Source organism: Chaetodon auriga, chromosome 13 (assembly GCF_051107435.1).
Source record: "Chaetodon auriga isolate fChaAug3 chromosome 13, fChaAug3.hap1, whole genome shotgun sequence".
Taxonomy (NCBI): domain Eukaryota; kingdom Metazoa; phylum Chordata; class Actinopteri; order Chaetodontiformes; family Chaetodontidae; genus Chaetodon; species Chaetodon auriga.
The window spans coordinates 1327511-1344938 of record NC_135086.1 but is presented as its reverse complement, the minus strand read 5'-3'; the positions used below and the strand labels follow the sequence as shown (position 1 = coordinate 1344938).

At 45.0% G+C, this 17428-nt stretch overlaps 1 protein-coding gene across 1 annotated transcript in view; it reads left to right on the top strand.

Moving 5' to 3' along the window:
* The window catches only part of LOC143330788 (titin-like), a 206767-nt gene that overhangs the window by 126925 nt on the left and 62414 nt on the right, over positions 1-17428 (top strand). The window contains exons 152-186 of the mRNA XM_076747548.1: positions 69-211; positions 479-597; positions 753-930; positions 1088-1372; positions 1456-1749; positions 1910-2209; positions 2375-2683; positions 2773-2999; positions 3114-3428; positions 3820-3934; positions 4134-4442; positions 4560-4741; positions 5066-5195; positions 5385-5536; positions 5879-6026; positions 6128-6348; positions 7294-7390; positions 7638-7934; positions 8229-8528; positions 8892-9206; positions 10021-10244; positions 10457-10607; positions 10690-10971; positions 11078-11380; positions 12113-12418; positions 12627-12908; positions 13375-13562; positions 13939-14050; positions 14235-14373; positions 14979-15142; positions 15231-15382; positions 15535-15691; positions 15853-16134; positions 16331-16630; positions 16929-17222. Of these exons, the coding sequence (XP_076603663.1) occupies positions 69-211; positions 479-597; positions 753-930; positions 1088-1372; positions 1456-1749; positions 1910-2209; positions 2375-2683; positions 2773-2999; positions 3114-3428; positions 3820-3934; positions 4134-4442; positions 4560-4741; positions 5066-5195; positions 5385-5536; positions 5879-6026; positions 6128-6348; positions 7294-7390; positions 7638-7934; positions 8229-8528; positions 8892-9206; positions 10021-10244; positions 10457-10607; positions 10690-10971; positions 11078-11380; positions 12113-12418; positions 12627-12908; positions 13375-13562; positions 13939-14050; positions 14235-14373; positions 14979-15142; positions 15231-15382; positions 15535-15691; positions 15853-16134; positions 16331-16630; positions 16929-17222 (7772 nt within the window). The remainder of the gene's footprint in view (positions 1-68; positions 212-478; positions 598-752; positions 931-1087; positions 1373-1455; positions 1750-1909; positions 2210-2374; positions 2684-2772; positions 3000-3113; positions 3429-3819; positions 3935-4133; positions 4443-4559; positions 4742-5065; positions 5196-5384; positions 5537-5878; positions 6027-6127; positions 6349-7293; positions 7391-7637; positions 7935-8228; positions 8529-8891; positions 9207-10020; positions 10245-10456; positions 10608-10689; positions 10972-11077; positions 11381-12112; positions 12419-12626; positions 12909-13374; positions 13563-13938; positions 14051-14234; positions 14374-14978; positions 15143-15230; positions 15383-15534; positions 15692-15852; positions 16135-16330; positions 16631-16928; positions 17223-17428) is intronic.

Here is a 17428-nt window from a genome sequence, read left to right as displayed (position 1 = left end):
ATTGGTATCAGTTTGCCAAAGATCTTTTTGGTGGTTTTATGAATGTGCCTATCTGTCCTGGTCTTCAGGAACATCATCACTGACACTGAGCTGAACGTTGAAGGTCTACTGGAGGGTTTGACTTACATCTTCAGGGTGGCGGCTGAGAACCAAGCTGGCCCTGGAAAGTTCAGCGTCCCCTCTGATCCCATGACAGCCCAGGCTCCAATCTGTACGTAAACTGTTCTAAACCCTACGTTCAGTACACCAAGATAATTGCCATCACCAAATGTTTGGCTGTCATAATTGGTAATCTCCATATGATCTCCTTTGGAATAATTGCATATTTAGAAAATACTGCTTCAGACAGTACTATGAAAAACTTGGAGAAGACTAAAATCATGCACGAAGTAGCGTACGAGTCATGAAAAGGATACTTATGTACATGGAAATATTTTAAGTTAACATGTCCCATCTGTGTTTATTTGCGACATGGCAGTACCTCCTGGACCTCCAGTTGCCCGAGTGGCAGCGACCACCGACCACTCCATTGATGTGGAGTGGGATCCGCCTGCTGATAATGGTGGAGGAGAAATCCTGGGATACCATGTGGATAAGGTCAGAACATCAAGTCACCTCTGAAACTTTTCAGCGCTACTCAGCTTATATTCGGCTTCCTGCCTCGTGCTAGCTGCTGGTTCATATTTACTGAAATAGGCTTTCTCAGCTCAAGACCTTAGAGTATTGTTTCTTTGCTCTGTGGTGTTTTTCAGGCCATCGCTGGTACCAAGGACTGGTCCAGGTCCACAGAGCGTCCTTGGAAGACCCGGGCCTTCACTGTTTATGGAGTCCGTGAGGGAGCCAAGTACCTGGTCAGAGTCATCGCCTGCAATGCTGCTGGAGAGGGAACACCAGGATTCACAGAGTCTGTATTCGTCAGGAATCCTGCAGGTCAGCCAAAAATAAAAGACACAAGGCGGAGCAAAAAATAAAGAGGCTGAAATTGGCATTCAAGTAGTTCAAATGTTGTCTGATTCAGTGCTGATGGATGTCTCATAGCTGTTTTGGTTGTTGGCTTCTTTCCTTGGTTGCTGGTTGCCCTCCACAGAGCCACCGATGATTGAACTGGAGCTGTCTGTCAAGAGTGGCGTGAACATCAGAGCTGGAGAGACACTCCGTCTACCTGCTACAGTCACAGGTAAACCCTATCCATCCATCACCTGGACAAAGGATGATGGCAAACCTGACAAAGACCGTGTGGAGATACTCACTGAAGGCAACGACAGCATCGTTTCAATCAAGAATATTCAGAGGAAGGACAGCGGCAAATACCACATCTCTGCTTGCAACCCCAGCGGCATCAAGGCTGCTTCAACCAGAGTGGAGGTCATGGGTGAGTGAAAGCACAATTAATGCAATTAATTGATGCTATTAATTTAAAGGGAACACAGAAGGATAATATTGTTTTATCATCAGATGTCCCTGGACCTGTCACGGACCTGAAACCTGTTGTCGTCACTCGCAAGATGATCTTCCTGAACTGGGATGACCCAGAGGATGATGGAGGCAGCGACCTGACAGGCTTCATCGTGGAGCGAAGAGATGCCAAGATGCACACATGGAGGCAGCCTGTTGAAACCGCCTCGTCCAAGTGCGAGTGTGTGGGCATCATGGAGGGACAGGAGTACCTATTCCGGGTCATCGCAAAGAACAAGTTTGGAATGGGCCCCCCTGTTGAGCTGGGACCCATCAAGGCTGTGGACCCACAGGGTAAGTCAAAAAATCACTTGATTTTGATTAAGAATTGAATGCTAAAATTCTTCCTCGTGAGGAGACCAACGCTTCAGTGTTTAGGAGTAGCATGATTAGTGGTATTGGTTGGAAAATGGATTTGTACTTGAAGCTAATCTTTGCTGCGGTGGTTCTGCAGGCCCACCATCATACCCTGAGAAGTTCCACTACACTGAGCGCACCAAAAACTCCATCACACTGGCCTGGAAGCCACCACGTAATGACGGTGGCAGCCCTGTCATCGGCTACTTTGTTGAGAAGAAGAGGCAGGACCAGCAGGCCTTTGAGCCCTGCAACACGGAGATCTGCCCAAACATGACCATGACTGTGGAGGGCCTGGATGAAGCCTGGATGTATGAGTTCAGGATCAAGTGTGCCAACCTAATTGGAGAGAGTGAGCCATCAATCCCACTGACTGTGGTCATTCAAGATGATGAAGGTAAGGATGAATGTTAGGAATGGTCTTAAAACCCCCTAACCCTACTTTTATATTCTAGACAGGGACCAATAGAATTCTGTTTAAAATGAATAGGATAAACCATTAGGGATGCTAATGGTGTACTGATGGTGTACTAATGTTCTGTTCTTGTTCTGTCACTCTCAGTGTCTCCTGAGATCCACATGCTGAAGCACTTTAAGGGAGACTCCATTACTGTGAGGAAGGGTGAGCCAATTGAGATCCCCGCTGATGTACTGGGCCTCCCTATCCCTAAGATTGAGTGGTCCAAGGATGACGTGGTGATTGAGAAGCCCACTGAGACTCTGCTGATGGAGACAGAGGTGACAGGCAGGATGAACTGCAAGACCTCACTGTCCATTCCAGCAGCCAACAGGAGGGACCGTGGCAGTTACACCGTGTCTGCCTCCAACAACATGGGCTCAGCTAAGCACACGGTCTATGTGATGGTGTTAGGTGAGTTGAAACATACCAGAGGTAGAAGACAGGATGTGCTTATTAGTATGTAAAATATAGCATGTACTGATGTTTTGCTCTCCTATCAGACCGGCCGCTTCCACCCAGGAATGTGACAGTGTCCAACATCAAGGCGGAGTCTTGCTACCTCCAGTGGGATGCACCACTGGATAATGGTGGCAGCGAGCTTACAAACTATATTGTTGAGAAGATGGATGTGGTGACAGAGGAGCAGGTTCTGGAAGAGGGACAGGAGGCCCCTCCTGAACCTCAATGGGTGGAGGTTACCAATAGCATAATTGAGAGGAAATATGGGGTATGTCATATGGGGTGTGATAGCAACAATAATAACAATGATAACAGGGTTGTTGTAGGTCTTTAAAGCCCAATTTGACTATAATGGTAACACCACCGCCCATTCCTCCTGCAGGTGTGGAACCTGGAGACCAACAAGGCCTACCTGTTCCGGGTCAGAGCTGAGAATCGCTATGGCAAATCTGACCCCTGTGCAACAGAGGAAGTCCAGATCACAGACCCATTCGGCCTTCCTGGCCCACCAGAGAAACCAACCATCGCAGAGTACTCCAAAACCTCCATGACCCTAACCTGGGAGCCTCCAAGAGACAATGGCGGCTCTATGATTATCGGCTACTGGCTGGAGAAGAGGGAGAGAGGCACTGCCTACTGGGCCAAAGTCAACAAGATGCTGGTCACCAAGAGGGGCATGAAAGGCTGGGAGTACCAGGTGAGCTGCTGGGGCCTTGTGCCTATGTTCACACTAAATATTGTTATAATATTTCAAATACGCAGATTATTGCCCAAGTGTTTACAGATCAGTCCAGTGCTTAAAGAAATGTCTTTATAGTGTAGGATCTGCATTTGAACCTACCGTTTGTCAACCTCCTATATGCAAAGTAGAATCCAAGGGTAAATCCAAACAGACCTATAGACCTACATGAAGGTCCATCACAAACCTTCAGAGAATTCCCCTATAAACCATAAAGATGGTATGTCAAAGACCTTTAAGAGGGTCCTTTGTGCACCCTCAGAAAGGAAGGTCACAGTGCTTTAGGAAGGTCCATTAGGCCTGCAAGCCATAGGAGTCTGTTGAATCCCCACATTTTTCTGTCTCCCAGGTGACTCGTCTCATCGAAGGAACAGAATATGAGTTCAGGGTTGCTGCCACCAATTCTGCAGGAACTGGACCTTTCAGTGGACCATCCGACTCTGCCTTCGCTGTCGATCCCCTTAGTGAGTAAAAAGCAACAGACTTGTTTTAAAGCGTCAGATAATAAAAAAGTACTCCATATAAAAGTTAACTTAAATAACTAAAATTACGATATTAACTAAAGTTCATCTTTGACCAAATCAGCATTCTGAAACAGACTGGTCCCTGTTTTCTTTTTACAAATTGGATACTATTTTTACAAATTGCTGCTCTCCGTTTCAGCTCCTCCAAGCATGCCTGCTGCTCCTGAGGTGGCTGATAAGACAAAGTACAATGTCACACTGTCCTGGAAACCACCAGAGAGGGACGGAGGAAGCCCCATCAAGGGCTACATCATCCAGATCCAGGATGAGGGCAAATCAGATTGGGTGAGAGTCAACGACCCTGACAACCTGCATCCGACTACTGAGTTCACTGTGCCCAATCTCCGTGCACTGAAACGCCACCGCTTCAGGATCATTGCTGTCAATGACATCGGCGAGTCTGACCCTAGCCCCAGCACCGGCGAGGTTCTGGTTGAAGACATCCAGCGTATGTCCTACTTTGAAGTCTCTGCAACAAATAGATGATAAATTTCACCTCTGTCCAAAAGGTTTTCTGTGTGTATCTCTCTGTCTGATGTTTCCACTGATGTTTCTTACTCGACAGTTGGGCCTTCCATCACTATAGATGTAATGGCGGAGGACCTGCTGTGCATCCGTGCTGGAGATCCGATCAGGATCCCCGCCACCATCAAGGGCCGTCCTGCTCCCAAGGTAACCTGGGACTATGATGGCAAAGCCAAGTCCCACAAGAAGAACAAATTGCACACATTGCCTGTGGACTCTGAGGTGAGACCCAACACAGAAACACAATGATTTTCTCACCACACTTTCCAATAAAATCTTTTTTATTGAATTTTTTTCTTCCTGAAAAAAGAGTGTATTTGTGAAGCAATTTTCAATAAAGTATTTCAGATATTTGTTTCTTGAAACCTTGAAAACAACCAATGCGGACGAAGAACTTTGCTGGAATTTAATTACTTATTTAGTTATAACCTTGCTGATTTTTATTTGCAATTGTATGTTTTATAGATCACTATCTTCTACAAAGATCAATTCTTGTCATGTTTTATGGATTTTACTCTTATTTTCAAAATGTTTTCATGTATCCAGGTTGAGTCCACTGACACCACGTCCATTGTGAACATCCCCATCAGTCTGAGGAGCCACTCTGGACGCTACACCATCACTGCCAAGAACAAGTCCGGGCAGAAACACGTCAACGTCAGAGTCATTGTCCTCGGTGTGTCCATGTTTGTTTATGGCAGACCGTGACCCTGCATACATCCCTAAACTGTTCCACTTAAAACTTGAGCTGGTTTTTCTCTAAATAATTCAGAGTGGCAGAGTTTTCTCAGTAGAAGAGTGGCAGCATGTTGTTGTCCTTGTTTTGATGCACTTGGATCTCTTACTGATTCTTTCCTGGATGCAGATGTCCCCGGACCTCCAAAGGAACTTAGGGTTACTGATATCACTCGATCAACAATGAGGCTCATCTGGAAACTGCCTGACAATGATGGAGGAGAGAGAATCAAGAGCTACTTTATCGAGAAGAAATGTGTCACTGACAAGGCCTGGACAAAGGTAAACATTGCTTAGCACAGGTACTATTTCAGCATTTCAGTTCATTTTTATCATTATTCTTCATTGTAGAAAACAAAATCCTTCAGCTGAATTTAGTTTTAGTTGAGTTTGAGAAAAAGGAATCACAATGACCAACTCCACTGCCAATTTTGAGTGAAGGATTCTCCTGTACCAGGATGTGATTAGCCTAGGACAAAGAGTAGAAGCTAGGAAAAAACTAGCCTAGCCTCATAAAAAAATGAGAAAACAAGATGATTTTACAAAATGTCTGTAATCTAATAAAGGAAATATTCATCATTTTTTGCGATTGATTAACTGATGGATTGATTGATTTGTTATCAGGTGAATGCAGCCTGTGCCAGCCAGGCCTACGTGGTGCCGGGTCTACTGGAAGGTCAGGATTATCTGTTCAGAGTCCGAGCTGAGAACAGACTTGGATTCGGCCCATTCACTATCACCACCGATCCTGCTCGCGCCAGAGACCCCATCTGTGAGGACAGACCTACTATTCCAACTACATAGATACATCACAAACTCCCAAAACCTCACTGGAACTGCTTTAATACAAATCTTCCTCTTCCTCCTCCTCAGACCCACCTGACCCTCCCACCAAGGTGAAGGTCAACCTGGTGACAAAGAACACTGTCACTTTGAGCTGGGAGCCTCCCAAAAACAATGGTGGCTCTCCAGTGAAGCATTACATCATCGAACGTTTGAGCTGGGACACCAGTGGAAAGGAGAAGGAGACCTGGAAGCAGTGCAACAAGAGAGACGTGGAGGAACTCACCTTTGTGGTGGAGGATCTGAAAGAGGTTGGTCTATGTCCTTCAAAGGACCCAACCACTCTCACTTTGTTACTTCCTGCCTTTATTAATGCTCAGTAACCTTCATTAGGACAGGGTTGAGCTCAGACACTAATGAGTGTGTATGTCATGTCCCACTTCATATAAATTCCACATCCACATCCCACCGCTTGATGATAAGAGGATGTAATGTAGGCTATCTGAGTCTGTGGGTATTTTTAAGAAGAAGAATCAGAGGGACAATCCCCTTTATTCGTCACACAGATACATGCATCATGCCCACACACACATGCCATGCACTGGTGAAATTTATCTTCCACCTTTAACCCATCCTGGTCGTCCTTCCTCCGCGGCAGACCAGGAGCGGTGGGCTGCCATCCAACCGGTGCCCGGGGACCCAGTTCCTTTGTCACCATTGGTCAGGTGGTGATCTTCTTGCATGTTTTTAGTGGGGGTATATTTTATGGAGGATACCCCAGGTGAACAAACTCCACACAGAAAGGCCTTTTTCCTCAAGCAGCAGGCACCGAAGGCAGCGAGAATCGAACCCGGGACCTTCTTGCTGTGAGGCGACAGTGTTGCCACCGTGCCACCGTGCCACCCAAAGAGTCAAAATGCTTTAATGTAATGTTTTTGAAAAGAGGCATTCAAATAAAGTGTCTTATTCAATGTTAGTGTCACATAGAACTTCAAAACAGAGTGGGCCCAAAATGGAACCCTGAGGAACCCGAGAAATGATTCGACATAGTTATTACTGATGGACACTTCAGCCTTCTTCTTGAGAAATACCAATTAAAGCTGTGGAGAACCACTATTTCACTGTGCTCAAACAGATGCTGTATTATAATCTGAGGTGTTTATCAACTCTAGTTCTTTTACATATGAATTACTGTGTGATAAAGAAGAGTTTTCTTCAGATCTGTACTTACTGTTGACTTTCCTGTTGCTCTGCAGGGAGGAGAATATGAGTTTAGAGTAAAAGCTGTGAACGCCGCTGGACCTAGCCGACCCTCCGCCACTGCTGGGCCCCTGGTCATCAAGGATCAGACATGTGAGTGTCAATCACTTCAGTCAATCACATCAACCTATTTCACTTTATTCAGATAAAATTAAATATTTTTATGCTTATGTGGGCAGAGTGATATACAGTAGGAAAGTTGGAAGTGGGAGCCTCACAAAGAATTTTAAACATATGAGCTATAAGCTGTTGCTGCTTTCAGCTTTCAGAATGTTGCTTTTGACTCACATCCATTGGTTAGTTTTGTTTGTCCCATAAAGCATCTCCTTTGCGTTTGCAGGTGCTCCCACCATTGAGATGCGTGAGGCCATGGAGGGCGAGGAAGACTGTGACGTCAGCATTGTGGCAAAGGTCAGCGGATGTCCATTCCCCACACTCACCTGGCAGAAAGCCAGCCTGGCCAAACCTGAGGAGAAGGCCCCCGTCCAGTATGACCAGCACATCAACAAACTGGTGACACAGGACAAGTGCACACTGCTGATCCAGCAGGCCAGCAGGCACGACAGCGCCCTCTACAGCCTGACAGCAAGCAACAGCCTGGGCACCGTCACCAAGGACATCAAGCTCTCTGTGCTTGGTGAGAAACAGCCAACATGTTATCACAGTTGCTAAACCCCCCTCTCGAACAGCAACTGTCCAATAATAGCTTAGCAACAATAACTTGTCCCAGCAGGCTAGTCAGTGTTTGTATCTCTCCTCATACCAGACCAGATTGATTATTGAACATGGTTGAAGTGGTTTATCAAGTAAAAACTGTAAAAATATTAGGTGATGTTGATTTCAGCTTTTCCTATGGAAACATTTACCAGAGACAGAAATCTACTCATGTTGATGCTACATGAATGGCTCACCTTCCTTCCCACCCCCCCAGGACCTCCCGGCCCCCCTGTTGGACCAATCAAGTTCACCGAGGTGTTTGCAGAGAGGATTGGCCTGGCCTGGAACCCTCCCACAGACGATGGTGGATCAAAGATCACCAACTATGTCGTTGAGAAGCGTGAGGACAACAGGAAGTCCTGGGTCCATGTCTCCAATGACCCCAAGGAGTGTGCCTACGTGGTGACCCGGCTGACTGAAAACCACGAGTATGAGTTCAGAGTCATGGCCCAGAACAAGTTCGGAGTCGGGCCTCCACTGGCCAGCGAGCCGGAGAAGGCCAGAAACCTCTTCAGTAAGTTCCTGTCCTGTCAGCTGTCTTCAGTTTCATCATCTAAACACTAAATATGTCTGACAACAGTTACATTTTAAACCATAATCCTCTTTAGTATATGTACTTCACCCTTTATTATTCTGTTATACCTTTGTTTTCCTTTAAATTTCACCTTTGCAGTTAGAAAAAAGTCCCTAACCCCAGACTGATAACAGCAACACAGATCTTTTCTATTCACTCTAACATGATTTGTGATACTTCCAGTAGAAGAAGATATAATCCACACTCAGCCAAACCAAAACACTCAAGAGATCAATAGCTCATCACTGAATAACTCCTCCAGGTGATGGATTGATGATTGACAACTGTCCTGTACTCTCACAGCCGTTCCAGGTCAGTGTGAGAAACCGACTGTAACGGATGTCTGTCTGGAGTCGATGACCGTCAACTGGGACGAGCCCAAGTACGACGGCGGCTCCTCCATCACCGGCTACTTCATCGAGAAGAAGGAGACCACCGGGAAGCGCTGGGCCCGCGTCACCCGCGACCCGATCCGAGCGCTTCCTCTGGGCAACAACTGGGACGTCACCGGCTTGCTGGAGGGCGCCATGTACCAGTTCAGGATCATTGCTGTCAACGCCGCCGGCTGCGGTCTGCCCAGTCTGCCCTCTGACCCTGTCCTCTGCAGAGACCCCATCAGTGAGAAAAAGATGTTTTCACTGTGTTAAGAGCACTGAGAGTCTGTGGATTAGTTAGCTGAAATACTTTTACCCTTAATGTCAGAGAGCTCAAAATGCAGGCTAGACTCCCGTCTCCAGACCAACCAATCAGAGTAAATGTGTCACAAAAAGGAAATCAGACCAGTTGTTGTACGTGAAGAGCTCGTCCTGTACCAGCTCATATGGAAAGCGTCCTGAGACAACTTCTGTTGTGATTTAGCACTATACAAATAGAAACAATAAATAAGGAATTAATAAAAACTAAAAATGAGGAATAATAACATGAAATAAATAAGAAATAAATTACTTAATAATGTTGCCTGAATTAGAACAAGAACTGATTGGATTTCATCATAAATTATGAAGCTTTTAGTTTCTTGTACAATTGAAATATTTAACTTTCAGTTCTTTCAGTTATTCAGTCATTTAACTTCAATTTTACTAAAATTTAACTAAGTAAACTAAATTGGAGCATTAAAGTACACATTTTACAAAAAATTCTCAGCACAAAGTCCACATACTGGAAGTTTTCCACAGCTTTCAGCCACATTTTGTGGCCTTCATCAACGGATGGAATCTGCTAAGTTGTCAAACTCCACGTGGCCACAAGATGTCACTAAAAGCTCTGGCAAATTTCTAGGAAATGGGACTTATGGTAAGATTTTTTTGGTCAAGCTACCAAACTTTCAGTGGTGTCGAAACATGATCCCGTAAATGTCTCAAATTATTCCTTCCACTGTGATTCTATAAGTCTGTGCTGAGAACTTACAGTTTTTATCTGTGTGTGTGATCAGAGCCTCCCGGGCCACCTACTCCGAAGGTGACAGACTGGACTAAGTCAACGGTGGAGCTGGAGTGGATCCCTCCTCTGGTGGATGGAGGGTCAAAGGTCACAGGCTACATTGTGGAGTTCAAGGAGGTGAACAAGGAGGAGGAGGAGAAGAAAGCTCAAAGGAGGCTGCTATTGAGCGTCAGTGAGGAGGAGAAGGAGCCAGAGAGTGAGGAGAGCTGGGAGAAGGTAAAAAAAACAAAGAAAAAAGCAGCTGTTCAGCTGCAAAACATCTCATCCACACTGTCAGCAGCTTTCTGTCCCTCAGTCCTTCACTGAGCTGAACAAATCAGTTTGACACCTACCTGCAGGATTTATGACATCATGACATGAAAAAATGAACCAACCAAACAAAAGCATAGCTCCTGAGTGTTGTTGGATTTCTTCTCATCTCTCTCCAGGCAAAGGACACAGAGATCAGAGGAACCAAGTTTGTGGTGGCCGGTCTGAAGGAAGGTGGTCTATACCGCTTCAGAGTCCGAGCTGTGAATGCTGCTGGAGTTGGAGATCCGGGACTCGTGTCTGAACTGATCGAGGTCAAGGACAGAACAAGTAAGAGTCTGATCCACCTTAGAGCAGAAAGTGTTTTTCAGATGAGCATTTTATTAAATACAAATTATCCCTTCTCCTCCAGTTCCTCCTGAGATGGACCTGGATGCCTCAGTGAAGGAGAAGATTGTCGTCCACGCCGGTGCCACCATCCGCATCATCGCCTATGTGTCCGGTAAACCTGCCCCACAGATCAACTGGTGCCGAGATGACGCCGAGGTGCCCAAAGAGGCTGTGGTGGAGACAACTGGCATCTCCAATTCACTGGTCATCAAGAACTGCAGGCGCCAACACCAAGGCATCTACACACTGAGCGCCAAGAACGAGGGAGGAGAGCGGAAAAAGGCCGTGATTGTTGAGGTCCTGGGTGAGTCAACCTCACCAGAATGATTGAGGAATCCTTAAGGCTGTCAAAAGTTATTGGAACCGTCTAACTAGTCTCTCACTTTCTGTCCCTTCCCTCCTCCCTCCAGACGTCCCTGGACCAGTTGGTCTACCCTTCGCCGGCGAGAATCTGACCAATGACTCCTGCAAGCTGACCTGGTACTCCCCTGAGGATGATGGTGGCTCAGCGATCACCAACTACATCATCGAGAAGAGGGAGTCGGACCGCATGGGCTGGACATCTGTGTCCTACACAGTCACGAGGAACAATGCCGTGGTGCAGGGACTCAATGACGGCAAGGGCTACTTCTTCAGGATCGCAGCCGAGAACATCATTGGCATGGGACCTTTCATTGAAACAGACAAGATGGTTCTCATCAAGGACCCCATCTGTAAGTCAGAAACATATCATATCAATATAGTCAGTATAGAGCTGTGAAAATGTCTTACAGAATGTCTCTTATTTGAAATTATTGATGAGTACTGTACAGGAGGAGTAGTTGTTATCTTTAGAATTTTCAACAACTTACCAAAAAATGAAAGGCAAATTCTTTTCTGATCAGAGTATTTTTGTTTTAAAACATGTCTGTATGGAATCTTAAAAGGCTTAAATTTAAATTTTCCTGGCTTCCATTTTTTAAGATCCAAAGTTCTGTAGGAGCTGCTGATTTAATGTATTTTTCCTTTTTGTCTTGATTTCTTCAGCAGCAGAATCACTAATGTAAAGCCTAATTACAGCTCCTCTGGAACCCACTTAAAACAACTGGAATTACACCCGTCAACTAAACCCTTTCAGAATCATTCCTCCAAACATGTTGCATTATTTTGTCTTTTGGATTTAAACATCAGATAATTTTCTATAAAATAAAAAAAAATCAGATCTGCAAAATAACGCATTACCAGATCATTGGTTTTATATGCTGTCCATCTTTTGAAGCAGAATCAGAAACTAAAGTCTTAAATTGCTGCTGTCTTCTTACTACAAGGAACTCACATTTAAGCCTTGAAACCTTCAACTGTGATGTGGAACAGTAGTTGAATAAAAGAAAATTAGTTAAAACTACGATCACACAAGAAATGCCCTTTAATTTACTGCAATATATTTGTGTTTTTGTGTCCTTCAGCTGTCCCGGAACGTCCAGAGGACCTGATCATCACTGCTGTTACCAAGGACTCCATTTCCGTTGCCTGGAGACCGCCCAAGTATGACGGTGGTGCTGAGGTGACCGAGTACATCCTTGAGACCCGCATGGTCGGCCGGGACAACTTCACACGAATAGGTGGAGAGAACAAACTGATGGACAGGAAGTTCACGCTGACAGGGCTGAAGGATGGCTCGAGCCACGAGTTCAGAGTCTCTGCCGTGAACCAGGTGGGACAGGGCAAATCATCCTTTGCCACCAAACCTGTCCAGTGCAAGGATGAGCTCGGTGAGTGATGACAACAACATGAATCAGGAGTTCATCCACTGTGTTTTGGAGTCAAGTTCACGCTGAATACTCAGGGGAGAAAATTAGCTTTCTCTTAGCTTTTGGATGCATTTTATGACCCATAGAGATGATAAATATGGAGCAAGTTATAAAAAACTGTTGAAAACTTTTCTAAATTACAAATTGATGCCCCCCCCTCACCTCTTAGAACCACCTGCTCTCGACCTGGACTTCAGGGACAAGATGATGGTGAAGGTGGGAGACACCTGCACACTGTCAGGACGCTACAGCGGCAAACCAGCCCCGGCTATCACCTGGACGAAGAATGACGAGGAGCTGAAGGCTGACGAGGAGATTGGTCTCCACAGCACTGCCCACCACCTCAGCCTCAACATCAGCAAGGCCAAGAGAGACCACAGCGGCCGCTACTGCGTCAGTGTGGAGAACGCCGCCGGAACTCGCACAGGAATCTGCACTGTCACTGTGGTTGGTGAGTTGCTCTTCCACTATAACTCACAACAATTTATTTCTGTGAGATTTTAGTGTTTAAAAAATTATTGCTGAAATTTTTTGTAGAACGAGAACTACAGCTTCTCAGTTCCCAGAAGCTTAAGGGGGAAGGTTTTTAACAGATCTCCTGCAGTATTTCTATGTCACAGCACAGACCCGATTATAAAGCAACAAAAAGGATATAGAGATTAATATAAAGGATTATCAGTTCCATCTTTGGTGGGAAACTAAGAGCAGACAGGAACTGTAAAGCATACAATGCATCCAATAACAAGATTTACATTAGAAATTAAGGATATATTGAAGTTCAGATGGCGGACAGATGGTATCACTACTCCATATTTTAAAACCCAATACAAATACAAATGTAAAAAAAAAAAAAAAAAATTGAATTTGGTATTAAATAAACCAGGAGAGTCACCTGTATGAATGCTTCCTCCTGTCAGATCGTCCTCAGCCTCCAGAAGGCCCGGTGGTGTTCAATGAGGTCTACAGGAATTACATGGTGATTTCCTGGAACCCTCCTCTGGATGATGGAGGCTGTGCCGTCTCCAACTACATCATCGAGAAGAGAGACACCAACAGAGACCTGTGGATGCCTGTTACCTCGTCCTGTACCAGGACCACCTGCAAGGTGGGCAGATCAGTGCTGATCAGGGGAAAAGAAAGTGTCGATATTTTGTTTAATTAATTTTGTTCATTTAAATGTCTAATGCTGTCTAAACACAAGCAGCTACACAAGAACTGAAATACAGTTCAGTCTAAAATGATGAAATTTTGACTGAAATCAGGAATTATCAGAGGGAAGTCAACACAATTATGATTTTTTTTTTCTTTTGTAAATTTGTAAATTTTGATTTCTCTCAATACATTATAGTTTTTGATGCTTAGTGCTACAGACACATTCCAGTGCCAACCAAAAGAGTATTGAGGTCTTCGACACACAATCAAAAAAATTTACAATCAGTAACTCCTCAGTACAGACAAATGACACCTGCTTTGTTCTTCAGGTGCCGAAGTTGATTGAGGGTCGTGAGTACATCATCAGGATCATGGCTCAGAACATCTACGGCATCAGCGACCCCCTGCTGTCTGCAGAGTCTAAGGCTAGAGACATCTTCAGTAAGTCCTGACAAAAACACACTGACAAACCTATAACCAGAAGCATTCAAAGATGTTCAAATATCGAGTGACACATAACTGCACAGGAATCCATTCTGGAACTGTTAAACAAACAGCAGCAGATGGTAAAGTTGACACATCCTGCACTATCTGATCATTGGAACTCGGTTTGTTTCCCTCACAGAGGTGCCTGACGCTCCTAAACAGCCCATAGTGAAGGAAGTTTACCACGACTCCGCCCTGATCAGCTGGGAGCCACCTGCTGACGGAGGAAAACCAATCACAGGCTACATCGTGGAGAGGAAGGAGACCATGGCCAACAGGTACACAAATGCACAGAGCAAAAAAAACTTCTGTGGTTTGGAGGGTGAAGATTTGCACTTACAACTTAAATATCTACAATAATGAGAGCAACAAGCTTTGAAGCTGCCAAACAAACGTTTGAGGAAAAGACATTTGCCATTTTGTTTACTTATTTTAGAAATAAACCACCACTGAGGCCACAAATACTGCAACTTAGAAAAAGTTGTCTGAATCATCAAAAAATGTGCAACCTGATCGCCATTAAACTAAATTAAAATAAAAATTTGGTATTTCAACTATGCCTGCAAGTATGAATATTTTATCATCAGGTAATCTATTGAATTAGTTGATTAATCATTTGAAAAATGCCAGAAAAAAACTAAATAATAATGTCAGATGTCTTTTTTTGTGCCTGACAGTCCAAAACTGTTACAAACATATTCAAACACTGAGCTTAATCTTTCCAGATAATGAGTTAATGAAGCTGCTATGTTGATGTAACATGGCTAAAAAACTGGCTTTTCTTCTCCCTTTCCCTAAAATTTAAACTAGTAAGGGTGAAAAATAAAATATGAACATGCATTTCAGTGGCAAATAGATTAGCTCTTAATGTTTCTGCTTCCAGATGGGTCCGCTGCAACACAAACAGAATCCATCCAAAGGTGGAGTACTGGGTGATGGAGCTGCTGCAAGGTTGTGAGTACGAGTTCAGAGTCAGTGCTGAGAATGAGGTGGGAGCTGGAGACCCAAGCCCACCATCAAAACCTGTCTTCGCCAAAGATCCCATCGGTAAGTTCTCCTCTTACAGCATAACTTCATTTTATTGCTATTACTGTGTCCACACAATACAAGAATTCCTCCCTCTCCTTTGTCACAGTGAAACCTGGTCCACCAGTGAACTTCCAGGTCATTGACTTCACCAAGGAGTCAGTGACTCTGTCCTGGCAGCCGCCCACAGACACTGGCAGAGGAAAGATCTTTGGATACCTGTTGGAATTCCAGAAGGCTGGGGAGGAGGAGTGGTGCAAGGTGAGGCCGTTGTCCAATTACCATGAATTTTTCTGCACAGACGATTTGCCCTTTTGCTTTTCATGGCCCTATGACCTTACACTTCATCTTAATCTCTCTAAGTCTTAAGTAAAATGTGATATGGAACTCTTGACTCTTTCTCGTTCCCTCAGGTGAACCAGACACCAGACTCCTGCCAGGAGACCAAGTTTAAGGTGATCAACCTGGATGACGGTGTTCTGTACCGCTTCAGAGTCATGGCTGTCAATGCTGCAGGAGAGTCTGATCCCACAAACCTGAAGCAGCCAATCAGAGTGCAGGACAGACTTGGTGAGTTGTCATTTCAGTGGTTCAGCATTGTCTGAATCACCTTGTAACTTAAAGTAGTACTCTGTACATCAAATGTAATGATAATACATTATTAATGACCAGTAATTGTCACTAATTACTAATGCCTCTCATGTACTTCTATATACTTGCCACCCCCTCAGAGCCCCCAGAGCTGATTCTGGATGCCGGAATGACCCGTGAGGTGAAGGCCATGGCCGGCACTCACATCACTCTGATGGCCACCATCAAAGGTGCCCCGTTCCCCACTGTCACCTGGAAGAAGAACGAAGCCGAAGTGCCCACCAGGGCCGACATTGAGACCAACCAGGCAGGCACGAAGCTGGAGATGAGGTTCTGTAACCGTGGTGACTGTGGAGACTACACCCTAACTGCAGAGAACCCGGCCGGATCCAAGACTGTCACTTGCACCGTACTGGTACTCGGTAAGAACTGGACAGAGGTTTTTAGATTTAATTCATGAGTGTGATTTCAGCACTTTTGTATATATTTGGTCTGAATAGTTTTGACAAGAATACTCAGTCTTCTTCACTATGACTGATGTGATGCATTTAGTTTATTCCACTTTATATCTGGCACTGATGAAAAGACAAGCTTAACAGCTCCTCATGTTTTCTTCAGACAAACCTGGTCCCATCCAGCACCTTCGAGTGTCTGACATCAGGAGTGACTCAGCCTACCTGTCATGGAAGGACCCAGAGGACAACGGCGGTACTCGCATCACCAACTTCGTGGTGGAGAAGAAAGACACTGCATCCACTCAGTGGGTCCCTGTGTGCTCCACATCCAAGAAACGCAGCATGATGTTAAAGCACCTGATGGAGGGCACATCCTACGTATTCAGAGTTGCTGCTGAGAACCAGTATGGCCGCAGCGAATATGTTGAGACACCAAAGGCCATCAAGGCAATGAACCCACTGTGTGAGTAACAGCAAAGGGAACACTTGACCAGCAGATTATTATTGCGTAATGTGTATTCTGTTGTGCTGAGAGTAGATCTCAGAGTGTTTTAATACACAGAGATCAGAAAGAAAGTGCTCAAAGTTATTGCTCACATGAGAAACCTTTTGACATGTGCTAATAATTTCAAAGGGGTGCAACAATAGAACAAATTGGGCTTTTTAGTACACATAATTGGGTATGGGACCAAGCAAGGTGAAGTCTATGTTGTGAACACTCACCAGTTCATATCTAAGTGTCTCTACTTCCAATTCTTCAGTCCCTCCTGGTCCTCCCAAAGACCTGCACCACCAAGACGTGGACAAGACTGAGGTGTGGCTGGTCTGGAACTGGCCCGACCGCAATGGAGGAAGTGAGATCACAGGCTTCCTGGTGGAGTATCAGGAAGAGGGTGAGAAAGAGTGGGATGAGTGGAAGACTGTCAGCATTCCTGAAAGTCATGTGACTGGCCTGGAGGAGGGAAAGACCTACCGCTTCAGAGTGAGGGCTGAAAATGCCATTGGCCTCAGCAGACCTGACACCACTGTTCCTATCCTCTGCCAGGAGAAACTGGGTAAGATACAAGACAAAATTCCAACACTCTACATCACCTATAGCATATCAGGGACATTTATAGTGGATCACATAAAATTTTTATTCTCAGTTGAAATTCAACAGTCCTTTTTGTAGCATCAGCATTGGTGCAGATGTAGTTTATTATAGTCCACATCAGCAAACTGATGTGCCTTGAATTGTATTTGGTATCAGCCAATCCACTTA